This window comes from Pithys albifrons, chromosome 3 (assembly GCF_047495875.1).
Source record: "Pithys albifrons albifrons isolate INPA30051 chromosome 3, PitAlb_v1, whole genome shotgun sequence".
Lineage (NCBI taxonomy): Eukaryota > Metazoa > Chordata > Aves > Passeriformes > Thamnophilidae > Pithys > Pithys albifrons.
Window position 1 is genome coordinate 15,792,147 of NC_092460.1, and position 12,887 is coordinate 15,805,033.

The window sequence follows — 12,887 nt, forward strand, 5'->3', positions numbered from 1 at the left end:
TGGCCGGTGTGCTATTATAAACCTCCTCCTCGCCTCCTCGGCAGGGTGGGAGCCGCTGCTGTTGTTCCTGGCCCCGTGCCCTGTGCCCTGTGCCCCATCCTTCCTGTGCTCCCGGGCCGTCGCTGCTGTCATTTCCTCCTCCAGACCTGCTTGCGTCTTGTCCCTCCGCCCCGCCGAGGGCTCTGCCTGCCACCCCCATGCTGGGATCTGAGGGCAAGGCTGACCCCGCAGATGGACTCTCAAAGGCCTACTTTTATTTATTTTTTTTCCTAGGGGTTTTTAAACCTAAACTTCTCAAGGCATTGTGTCCTTGAACCTGCCCTATGCTGTCCATGAGTCACATCCCCTTGCCATTGTTTGCCTTGTCCTTGAGCCCTCCCGATGCTGGGAGCTTCCTCTTCTGCCTCTGCCCAAAAGGGCTTTGGCATGTCTGGCCCCAGGACACTGTGGGGTTTGAAGTCAGCAGACCCTGTGCCCCAGCAGCCCCGCTCTGCCTCCTCTGACCCCAAGGAAAGGCAGGCCCTGCACTGTGTTTCTGAGCTGGGCTCTCAGCAGAGCCATCTCCTCACACTGATATCCTGCATCCCTGGGAGGTTCAGCCTGCTCCAGACACAAACAGAGGGCATCTTCCACCATGCTGGCTGTCTCTGCCTGAGGAGCAGCTTCTCAGGGTGATGGAGAAGGCCAAAAGCATGGCCCCAGAGCTTGGAATGCCATGCCCATGGGAAAGCTGCTCTGTCCCCTGTCAGGTGTGGAGAGTGCTGGTCCAGCTCTGCCGACTGCCACGTCCATGTGCTGAGCTGCCATCCTCAGAAGCAACTTGCTGGTTTTCACATAGGAGAAGCTGAAAACAGGTCAATTGGCCATGTCCATGCTGCAGGTTCATGGCAGAGTGAGGAGCTGCCAGGTTAGCAGGGCTCTGTTCTAGCTGCTCAGGTCATTCCAATGTACAGACTCTTTCCCTAGGGACTCCCTTTCCACACTTCTCTGCTGGACTGTGTGCTGTGCTACATGTTAGTCTGACCTTGCTGCATCTTCAGGTCACCAAAGCAGTCCCCCATCTGCATCAGACTTGAGAAGAGCAAACGGGGCCTCCCCTGAAGAACTTACCATCTAAACAGACCAGACAGATGCAGGGAGGGAGGAAAAAGTGCAGCAAGGGGATGATCTGTATGGGGGATCAGTCTCTCCGGGCAGAAGAGGGGTAAAGGCAGAAGGGCTGAGCTGGGGCAGGACTGTGCTGGTGGGAGGAAGGGGCAGGGGCTTGTGGCACCATCCTGGGGCTCAGTGTCCCCACTGCATAGTGAGCTGAAGGCAGGGGATGTACCCTAGGGCTGCCCAGTTCAGCCCCAGCCCAGAACACACTGTGATGTGCCCAGAGTGAGTCTGAGCAGAAGAAGACATCCCCTCTGGTCCTGGTGATGCACTGGACCAGGACAGGACATTCCTTGCTCAGCCTCCTTCTCTGATGCCAGTGGCACTGGTGCAGCATCCTCAGGGACTGCTTGGAGCTGCACCCCTAAACTTGCTGAGGGCCCAGTGTGTGATGTTACAGCCACAATCACAGGGTTGCTGCCTGCACCCCCAAGACCCGGCCACCCCTTCACTCCCTCCCTGCAGGACTATCTCCCAGCCCTCCTAGGCAAGGGACAGACCCCAGGGAGCCCTTACCTTTGTAGGTGAGGCGAAGACGGGGGGCATGCTGCTTCCATGCCCTGCTGCTGCCCGGCTGCTGCAGGAGGAGGCAGAGGAGGAGCGTGGCGAGGGGCAGCCCCTGGCCAGGGGCAGCCCACATGCTGGCACAGGGATGTGAGCAGAGACCACTCGCCCTCAGAGCACCATGGTCCAGCAATGAGATGCCACCTCAGCTGCAAGGAGAGAAAGGGAGAGGTTGCAGCTGGTGCTCAGTGGGCCAGTCTGAGCACTAGGAAAGCAGCTGTGGCTGGGATACCCACCCACCAGCTGCCCCCCAGGAGCTCCAGTGCCTTCCACATCCACAGAAGACCACCTATTCCAGCCTGCCTAGAGAAGGTGTGCAGTGTGATGCCAGCATGCCATGGCATGTGGTACTTGGGAGCCCTGGGATTTGAGCATGCTGGAGGTGCCTGACATAAGGGAAGAGGTGAGGAGTGCTCAGGCAGTAGTACATCCTCCAACAGGCTCTGAGAGCTCGGGCATCCTGTGCTCAGTATCTGCTCAGACTCCAGTGCTTGGCAGAACCTGATGAAGGATCCCCAATATTCATCTTATCTCAGCTTGGGATTAAATCCCACTCACTGAAAGGGGAATCCTTTTTAAGCACCAACCATAAGTGCCGCTTCTCTGATCCCCTCAACATCATCTGTGGCTGCATGTGTACATGACACATCACTGGTCTGTAGCTCTGAAAATGGCCTGGTCCCCTCTGAGGCCACCAGCATCCACTGGCTCCAGGATACTGCAGCCTGGAAGGGCTTTCTGACACATACACCCCTTTGGAGGCATACAGGGGTTCACAGCCTTGTCCAGCAGCTCCCACAGCTCCTGCCAGGAATGGGGCTGGCCTGCTGACCCTCACCAATTAATCCAAGCTCTTTAGTTGCTTTTTCTCCACTTCATAGATGTCCTGGTCCCTGTATGGCAGCTCTGACTAACTCCCCTTCTTGCTGTATATTAAGTTCTTCCAGTCCCACAGCTGAAAGATTTAAGATGAGCATTTTAGCTCATTCCTGGCCAGAGGCTCTTGGCACCAGAAGCAGGGGATTCCTGCCATCCTGTGGGAGGGATGGTGCAGCCAAGTCTTTCCCACTGTGTGGGTCTCTGCCTTGCACAAGGAGTGCTCATGTCTGCCTGGGGAGGAGGTCTGGGGCTGGTGGAACTGGGGTTTCTCACTCTCCCAGCAGCAGCTCATGGCAGGGTGAGGGTGCAGCCCCCCGAGAGGGGATGCAACTCCTCTCCTGCCCCTTCCCTGCCCTCACTGCTGCCTGGATCTCACTCTGGTCAGCACAACCTGCTGTTGCTCCAGAGCCTTCCCCTGTGCCAGGAGACCTGGCACCAGCCCAGGACATGGATGTGATCGTGGGGTGGCTGATGTGCCGTCCTCTGTCTCTCTTTACTTTGGGGCTCTCTCAACCCAGCCACCCCTTTCTCAGCATTTTCAACAAGTGGATCGTTGCCACAGAAAGGGAAAAAACACCCCAGAAACATGGTGGGTTTAGCCAGCTTCCAACTGCTTCTGGATTGCAGAGAAGGGGGCTCTTCCCTGGTAGGAACCCATCAGCCACACTGGGGACCTGCTGATGGCTGTGCTGCCCTTGCTCATTCACAACCCCCTTCCCAGCAGGCAGTGATGAAACCCATGCTGGGATGCTCCAGCCATGCCAGTTCTTCCCATGCTCAGTCCCTGCAGTGGAGTCTCCCAGAACCATCCTGTGGACTTGCATTCATGCCCTGAGCAAGCACTGCTGTCCTGAGGGTCATCACAAGAACGGGTCTGGGACTTGACTGATATGTTTTCTCCCTTTGCCAAAGTGTGTTGTATTGCTGGAGGACTCAGGAAAATTCTGGCCACTAATTGCAACTTTCTATAAATGGAGCTGGGCCTGTGCTAGGCTTACCCTTGGGCTAAGCCAGCCTTGGAGGAGCCTTTCATGACCCAGGGGATGTCAGGTCAGTCTGGGATTCTGCAGATAGCAGGCAGGGCACCACTCCTGCCTTGGGCTAATTAGCTTTAGGGATGCTTTGCATGCCCAAAGCAGGGGCTGGGCCTGTGGGGCAGGAGTGTGCACTCCCATCTCCAGGTCAGTTATACCAGTGCTCCATCTCCTGCCCTGGGAAAGCCAAAGGCAGGTCTGATGGTAGTGGGAGCTACAGCCACGCACAGGAGAAACAGAGCCCTGGCAGGGGCACAGGAACAGGAAAGTGAGGGTTTTGCTGGGGGGGGTTACAGCAGACAAAAGAAGAAAACTGCCGGGAGGATCACTGCAGTAAGAAACACTTCCTATGTGTGTCATTCTTTCGTGAGCACTTTGGGACTCTCTCCCATGGTGCCCAGATAAAATCCCAGCACAGCCCCTCGAGCTGGCTGTGCCCACAGCCCCTGGCACAGGGACATCCCTCGCTGTGCAAGTCACGGGTGACACGGGGGAAACAGATCTGCTGGAGGTGAGGAGCTCAGCAGAGTTTACATGGTAAGGGGGAGCGGGGGTGCCTGGGGGATGGAAACAAGCTGCAGAAGATGAATCCAGGGTTAAATTAAACACTCCCGACAGCTTTAAATAATCAACTGTCTGGAGCTGCAACTATTTCCATCTCAGTTTGGAGAGAGAAGTGCTGGTGAGGGCAGGCTGCCAGGCAAAGGGATGGCGAGGGGCTAATGTTTCATACTCCAGGCACTACAGAACCTGGGGGGGGGGGACTTAGAAGGTGGCAGCTGCGTTTTGAGGGGCTGGCAGTCATCCGGAGTTCCAGGTGTAGGTGGTGACACCACAGTGCTGGGTCGACTCTGCCAGCAGTCCACCAGGAACCCTGGTCCCAGCAGTTGCCCTGTGCCCTCCCTCCTTCCCATGGGTGACCTGCAGAAGGCACAGAATCACAGAATGGTTTGAGTTAGAAGGACCACAGATATCATCTAGTTCCAAATCCCCTGCCATGGACAGACATTCCACGCACCAGACCAGGTTGCTCAGAACCCCGTTCAACCTGATGTGAACACTTCCAGGGATGGGCCGTCCATCCCTCCTCTGGGCAACCTGTGCCAGTGCCTCACCACCTCACAGGGAGGAATTTTTACCTCATATTTAATGTAAATCTCTCCTCTTTTAGTTTAAAACCATTCCCCCTTTTCCTATCAGTGTCTGTCTGTGTACAAAGTCAATCTCCCTCATGTTTATAAGCCCCCTTTAAGTACTGGAAGGCTGCATTGAGTTCTCCACAGAACAGAAGTCCAAGAGGTCCAGGGCTCTTGGTTGTCACAAAGTCCCCTGGAAAGTCTTGCTGTGGAATGAGAAGCCCAAGGAAAAGACGAATCCCTCCTGCTTGAGAGACAGGGTATGGAAGTGAATGGTTTATCTGTGAAAGCACCAATTTCCTCCTGACAAAGCCTATGTGCTGCAATGCCATGAATAGTGCAAACCAGCCCAAATTTCAGAGGGGGAAGGGCCCTGGCAGCGGATTATCTCTGAGAGGGAAGCTCTCAGCTCTTCAGCGATCCTGCAGCACGAACAGCAGTCACTGTGTTACCATGTGCTTCACCAGTTTCACAGTTCTGATTGTATTCCAGATAATCCCCACATGCCAGGTTGACAGCCTGGTGCCTTCTCCAGTTACATGGCAGGGTTGGCTGGGCCAGGGAAATGAGGCAAAATGCTGGTCCCCAACAGCTGGGGGACCTCAGGGGAGAGGAGCTGGGGGAGGAGAGGAGCTGCACCCCTTATCAACATCCATCCATAGGGATCCTCCTGTGGGGGGACAGAAATGCTGGGTTAGAACTTGCTGTGAGAGGGGAGAGCCCCAGGGAGCTGAGACTTCCTCCATGGGACTGGCACTGCCTGAGTCTCCTGAGCAGCCAAGCCCTGGCTCCCAGACCTCAGCCCCACAATCCTGAGACTGTCCTGCCTGCCCCAGCAAAGGCTCTGATGTGGGTTGTCCCTTCTCTGTCACTTTTGGGAGCCAGGAGAAAGGAGCCTCACCCTAGCAAAGAAACTAAGGGTTCAAAGCCAGGCAAGGAGGTCCATCAGACTCAGACTGGGCGCCCATCCCTGAACACACATCCATGGGTCAGTTGGGTGCCTGCCATGTGGTCTCTGCCATGAGAATATGTAGCCACATTTGTGGGGAGCACGCACAGCCAGATCTGCTGGCCTTGTACCTTGGCGTGCGACCTGCCTGCAGCTGTCCCTCTTCCTAAATCACTGCCTGCCCCTCTCCCTGCCCAGGCAGGAACAGAACCCTCCCTGCTCAGCCCAGGGCTGTGGTTGTCCCTCTCCATCCCACATGAGATGATGGATGTCCTGGCAGCTGCAGGGAGAGGCAGCTGTCATCCTTCTCCAGTGGGAGGACAAAGGCATCGGGATGAGCCCTTGGCCTCCTTCCTGTCTTCCCTCAGAGCTTCCAGGCTAGAGCAGGACCAACCCTGGGGGAGTTCACGGTGCTTAGTGGTTTGTGGGAGGGGAAAGTGATGGTTCTGCAGCAAAACACCAGAGCTGGGACCAGAAAACCAAGTGCCAGAGCTTGGGTGGCATCACAGCACCACAGTGTGCCCTGTGAAATGGTGGGGGCTCAGTGACCCCTCACTAACAAGGTCACACGTGCCCATGCAGAGCCCCAGAGACCGAGGGGAGCAGATTTGGAGGGGTTGGGTGGAGGGATTGTTGGACAACAGCAGAAGGCTGAGGCTTCTTCAGCTTCACCTCTGTTTCCCTGCTGTCACACTTCCAGGCTGATCAGCAGCCTCCCTTCCTACGAGGACACACCCCAGCAGCCTCCTGTGTTCCTGCCTCCTGAGACTAAAGTCTCTGACTGCAGTTAGTCCCAGACCACCCTTCCCTGTCAGACAACACTGCCAGAGTGTACCAAGCACCATGGCTGGGAACAAAAGAGCCCAGCTGCTGTGGACCCTCAGCATGTCACTGCCTCACTCATGGGCACTGGGTGACAATGGTAATGGGGCAGGGACAGCCCTGTGGTCTGGGTGGTATCTGGGGGACTTTGCTGGCTGTGGTGACACCTTAGAGTGTCTCCAGAGCGTTTGTCTCCCTGAAGTTACAGTAGCTTAAGGCACAGTCCAGCTGGGAGCACATCCTTTGAAAGCAAGTGGGGAATTGCCAAGCTCAAAGCTGGCCAGGATATTAATAACTATTTATGATGGGATAAGGAGCTGGCTTCCCTTAACATCCTGCTAATCCCTTTCTTGGGAGGCCACTGGTTCAGCCTCTACCTTCCTCTTACTGCTGAGAGAGGTAGAACCTACTCCAGCTCAGCTTTTGAGCATCTGGATGGAAAGGTGGCCCAGCAGCTTGCCCCCGCTCCCGATGTTGTGTTCAAGCACCCAAATAAGGCAGAGAGAGGCTGTGTGCTGCCCCCTGTGCTGTTAGGCCAGCTCCCCAAAGCCTTGGGGGTCCCCAGAGGCAGTGTCACATTCCTCAGAGCCATTTATACTCCAGTGCTGAAACCCACCCTTGTCACCTGTCTGCCACATGTCCTGACACTCAGCACAGCCCTTGGGAGGCCCAGGGAGCTCCATCCCACTTGGAAACCATTCTCTGGACTTCAGGCTTTCCAGGCTGGGTCTGAGTGAATCACACATGTGCTGCCAGGGTCTCCAAGGCCAGGAGTCAGTGTGGTCTCTAGCCAGGGACAGGTTTGCCCATGCTCCTCGCCCCAGACTGGCCATAAAGCTGCTGGGATGAGATGCTGGGCGACACCCAAAGTTTCCATACAGAATTTGCCAGCCCTGGGTCACCAGCTGGAACCTGGGCTCAGCCATCACCCTGTGCCACAGGCTGCTGCTCCTTTGGTGGCCCCTGGAAAAGAAGTGGTGGGCTCAGTCACCCTGGTGACTGGTGGGACCTCTGTGAAGAACCCCCGGGACCCCTGTGAAGAACCCCAGGAGAGAGCCAAGGACTGGGGACAGCCCCATCCCCAGGGGTGTGTCAGGGGAGACAGCCCTCAAGAAAGCATCCCTGCTCCTTGGGCAGGCTGCAGCCTTTGCCAGCACTCCCAGCCAGAACTGATTTCTTCCCAAAGCTGCCAAGGCATTCTGCAGCAAACCCACACGGTCTGCAACATTCACTTTCTTCATTCACAGTGGGATTATTGATTCAGACCTCCTGGGCAGGGGTGCTCAGCACCTCTCAGAGAGCTGTTAGCTTTGCCATATCTCCCCACCCATCATCCCAGGGCCATTCCTGCAGGAGCTGGCCATGAAGCACCTGCTGCGCTGCTCAGTGACCTGCCTCATGATCCACTTCACCATTGCCAGCCAGTGACACGGCTGCTGGTCGCAATTCCAGGGTCACTGGCTATCCCAGCTCGGGCCACCCGCCTCCCCTGACACTTGAAAGCTCTGCAGTGTTTTCTTTTCATCAGCGTGAGCCCTGCTCCCTGCTCTCCCGGCCGCTGCGCTAATTGGAACAGGCTGGGCAGGCGTGGGGGGGCTCCGACGGAGAAAGTATTTTAATGAGGATAGAGGGTGCCTGCCCTGTTATCTGCTTCTTCTCAGAGCCTCTTGGCTGGGCTCCTCGGGAATTAGAGCCTGGATTGCCGGATAAGCTCTCTGACTCGCAAGCCTTGGACCCCTGCAGAGCACCACGCTCCAAACGGGCTGCCCTGCGCTCCAGGAGCGCTCCGGGAGCCAGGACACAGCTCTGCTGGCAGCGCTCCTGGAGCCAGGACACAGCTCTGCCTGGCAGTCACTCCTGAGGGGCTGAGCGCCGCTGCCATCCCACCTCAGCTGTGGCCTCGAGCAAGGCTGCAGCTTCTGTGCCGGGTATTTCCCGGGAGCAGCGACCAGCAGAGGCACCGGGATGGACGTCGGGCCATTCACCCCAGCTGGCTGCTCGGTCACGCTTTCCCAGAGATGCCAGCTCAGCTCCAGGCAGAGCTGAAGATGCTGGCACATCTGGCAGGGACTGGGGCAGGTCAGGCGCTCGGTGGTGGCCACAGCATTGCCATGGGGGAACCAGAGCAGCAGCAGCAGCTCCAAGGTTGTAATAATGCCAAGGTCATGGGTTCAATCCCCTGTGTGGGCCATTGACTTAAGAGTTGGACTCGATGTTCCTTGTGGGTCCCTTCCAACTCAGAGTAGTCTGTGATTCTGTGATTAAGGCAGAGGGCTCCCGGCTTTCAGTCATTTCCATGCCCAGATAACACCGGGAGAACCCAGCCCAGTGGATGGACACAGGCAGAAGTACCCTGTCCCAGCACAGCTCCTGTGCCAGTGTCCCCACCAGGTCAAAAGAAGACACCACCACATACCATGCCCAAGGTGGTGCTCCCAGGGCACATCCCTCCTGCCCAAACTCTGTCTCGCAGGAAGGCCACTCTAACCTCCATGTACTCATCTGTACAGCGTTCTGCCATGGAAGGCTACTGTGGCTGTTGTTATTCCAGTGTGGAGCTGGGGCACAGGTGGACTAAGTGACCTGCCCATGACCAAATGGGAAGCATAGCAGGCCAGGGACTAACCTCAAGTGTCCCATCTTCCACCAAGAGAAGCTCATTCTCCTTCAGGACAAACCAGCTCATCACTAAGCCTGACTCTATGCACGTGGCTCCAGCACATGGTGGCAGAGCTGTCACCTTGTCACACCCGCCTGCGTGGGAGCACACACCATGGGAAGGTCAGCTCTCCCCTTGGAGGACAACGGACAGAATGAAACTAAAAGCCCCTGTTTTCCTTTTCACACCACAAGGCACGCAGGCCAAGTCAGCTGACATCAGTGGTCTCCTCCTGGAAAACGGGGAAATAAACCTGGACCCGATGGTGGGAGAAACCGGGGAGTTCCTGCACACAATAAATGGCAGCTCGCCAGCGTGTGAGACCAGAACAATAACCTCACACAGCTGAGTGCTTGTGAATGGCACCATTCCAGAGGAGCCAGATCCTGGGCAGGCTTCCAGGTCAAGTGGGACTGGTGCTGGCAACAATTGTGCTCCATGCCATGCCATCCCGCCGGTGGAGAGGGGTTGTGCCAGCCTGGAGTGCACGTATGGCATGCCTGCAGGGACAAGAAACCTGTGGTGGATTCAGGAGTACATGGGATCACTGAGTACAGAGGTATCAGAGCCCAAATATCCTACAGTGACCATGTTGGGGAACAACCAAAGCTTCTCCCTGCTGGGAGGATGGAGAGCTCACTCCTAGGTACCACAGAATCACTGTCGTTCATAGCATCTAGCTGTGAAGAGGTGCTGGGATTTTTGGCTGTGATTTGGGATAATTTAGTCTTTAGGGAGGGGGAATGACTATTCCCTGTGGTGTGAGCCCAGGTCTGTGACCTTACACTGGTCATTTTGCCACCTGTGCTTCAGTTTCCCCAGGCAAAGAGAGCTGGAGAAGGTACAGTTGTCTTCCCTGAGCAGGAGTGGAGAGGCATTGAGTGGCTCTCACGGACCAGAGAGGAGATCAAAGCTGGAGATCCAGTCCAGGGCAGGTAACACTGTTTTCAGCCTCTCCCCCTGCTCCTGCTCCCCACTTGCTCCCTGCTCCTGATCCAACCTCCTCCCCACAGAAGGCTCCTCAAATAGGGCAGCTGAAGCTGGATGTATCCCCCTGTTCCCCATCCAAAAGCCATTCCCAGCTGCCACCTGGGCCAGGAGGTGACTCAGCAGACTGATCTCTCTGTCTCTGCTTCCAACAGCAGGTTTGTAACCATGTGAGTGAGTGCCTGTAAGGATCTAATTACCCTGTGCTCTCCAAGCCACCTCTCCCTGTAACCCCAGCTGGAGTGGGGATAGACCAAACTTGGAGGACCAGGCAGCTCCAAGAGTCTCAGATCCAAGGTTTACAATAAATCTTCATCCTTGCTGTAAACAGCCCCTGAGAGGGTGTCACAGGAGCACAGCAGAGAGCAAGGCAGTCAGAACGCCTCACTCTCTGGAACATCTGCCAGCCCCACCAGCTTGGGGGCTTGGTTTGGCAAAGAGCATCATTAGCAAGCAAGACCTGCCGAGGCCCCCAGGCTTGGCTCCAACTCCCTGTCCTTGAGCTGGGTGCTGCTGGAAGCCACTGCTGGCAGCCCCACAGCCTGGGCATCACCTCTTGCCCAACCAGACGAGATGGCTCAGCCCGAGGCAGCTGCTCTCCAGCCTCCTCACACAAGCACATTGGTATTTGGGAGAGCATCTTACATCTTACATCCTTGGGGGTTTCCTGTTTAATTCTCAACCTAAGGAACTGCAGCAAATGATCCCTGTCTTGCACACTTGTGGAATTCAGTGAGATTAGATTAGGGATGAATTCTTCCCATATTTCTTATAGGGCTGATATCTCTGCCCTGGCTTTCAGATTGACTTCCCCATCCCCGGCTCATTAATCACCGGCGTGTTTGTGTCTCTGTCGTTTTCAATACCGTTAGCTCAGCAGGAGAACTCTATCTGTTCCAGCAGCCCATCGTGTCAAGCCAGTGACCCGTCAGGGCTGCCAGACCCCTTCCCTTTGAAGGCTGAGCGAGGAGAGGCCAGCAGAAAGCTGGGACACGCTCCACTTAGCCAAGAGAAAGCTCCTGCAAGGGGCGCGTGGCCGGCATGTGTGCAGGGCAGCTGCAGTTCTGTGACCAGGGTTCCAAGAGCACTTTCCCCTTTGCCCTCAGGCACATGGCTGCAGCAAAAAATACTGGTTTCCAGTTTAGCAGAAATTTCCTGCCAGTGCTCAATAGCTGGATTAACGCTGTGGTTCCTTATGGGCAATGAAGTCCTTAATTAAGGGCAGCCACGGCAGCGGCCAGTGCTTAGGGCTCACAGGACCCTTCCGACACCCTGTCTGGGAAATGCTTCCTGATGATTTCCAGTGGGCAGCGCATCCCTCAGCCCAGCTGCCATGTAGGGCTGCCACACACGCAGGAACAATGATTCATGCCAAAGGTGGTCTTATTTCAAGGACAGGAAGAAATAACCCTCTTGGTCTTAATTTAAGTTCTTAAAGAGCTTTGTTATTTGCTTTTAGACATAAATAAACACTCAGCCTTCTCCCTCCCCCCTCACCCTGAGTGTTAGCTCCATCACATCCAAACACCCACCCATCACTTTCAGGACACTCAGGCATGCAAGGCTCCCGACTCGGCCATCCATATTCAGGCTCTGCGATGCTTCCAAGCAGAGGGATCATTAGTTAAAAGGACTTCTTTGGAGAGCACACGGCATTTCTCAAGCTCTGTTTCTTTTCTGCCTGCTATATCGTATGACCCCAGTTTCTGAGAGCTGAGGCATTGCAGAGGGAGGTTGAAGGAGCACAGTTTCCCTGTCCCAACAGATTTCATAAAGGCCAAGCAGGGGACAATTCCCCAAAGGATCAAGGAGGCTGTTTTTCCTCCTTAGATCAAGGCTGTCATAACTATTTGAAGGCAGATGATTGACTTTTATCCTGAGGGACATGGGGGTGTGAGAAATCTAACAAAGTTACCTCTGAGCAGCGGCAAAGCTCCCAGCATGGGTTAGTGACAATCTGCCCAGTGTGGGATTTTGGTCAGTTAAACCTTAGCAGCAAAGCAGAGCATGGAAGTAGAAGAACATCAGAAAAAAAACAGCTTTGGAAACACAGCTTTACCATAGTAAAAAGAACAAAACTTCTTGGACCCCAAGTTATGGCATTAATAGATACGACATAACCATAAAAGATGGTTGCAGGGGGTTGGAACAAGGTGATATTTAGGGCCCCTTCCAACTCAAACTATTCCATGATTCCATGAAGATCAGTACCTCGAACTTTCCATGACATTCTATGGCAAATGGAGCAGCAGAGCGAGCTCTGCTCTCTGCAGGAGCTGAGAAAAGCCCGGTCACTCCTGAGTTACTCTGCACAGAGCTATAAAACACAGCGAAGCTGACAGTGAAAGCAGACGAGCTCACGACGGGTCAACCTCGGCTCAGCCTCCCAGGCTGAGCTCTCCCACTGGGAATGCTGCCCCAGCCACCTCTCCCAGGGAGAGAACCAAGGCAGCACGAACCAGCCTGGGCTGCCTAAGTTTGTGAACAATTAAACCCTTTGCTCGTTACTCACCCGTCAAGGAGCCAGCGTGATCCCAGCGGCAATGCCCACCCTGCGGCCAGTCCAGCAGCTCCAGCGCCTTCTCCCAGTGAGCCCAGAGCACCTGGAGGCTGTAGGCGGCAGGAGGAGCCGGAGAGGGGAGGACAGCCGGGGGCAGCCCCTCATTCATACCCTGCCCCGGCTGCGAGAACCTCTGTCTGGT

General features: G+C 55.6%; 1 protein-coding gene across 1 annotated transcript in view; it reads right to left on the bottom strand.

The window, feature by feature from the left end:
- Nucleotides 1–12,887, bottom strand: part of LOC139669820 (semaphorin-3D-like) — a 23,047-nt gene extending 10,160 nt beyond the window's left edge. Inside the window, exons 1-2 of the mRNA XM_071550621.1 lie at nt 12,698–12,887; nt 1,672–1,868 (exon numbers count right to left, since the gene is read on the bottom strand). Coding sequence (XP_071406722.1) covers nt 1,672–1,795 — 124 coding nt within the window. The 5' untranslated portion in view covers nt 1,796–1,868; nt 12,698–12,887. The remainder of the gene's footprint in view (nt 1–1,671; nt 1,869–12,697) is intronic.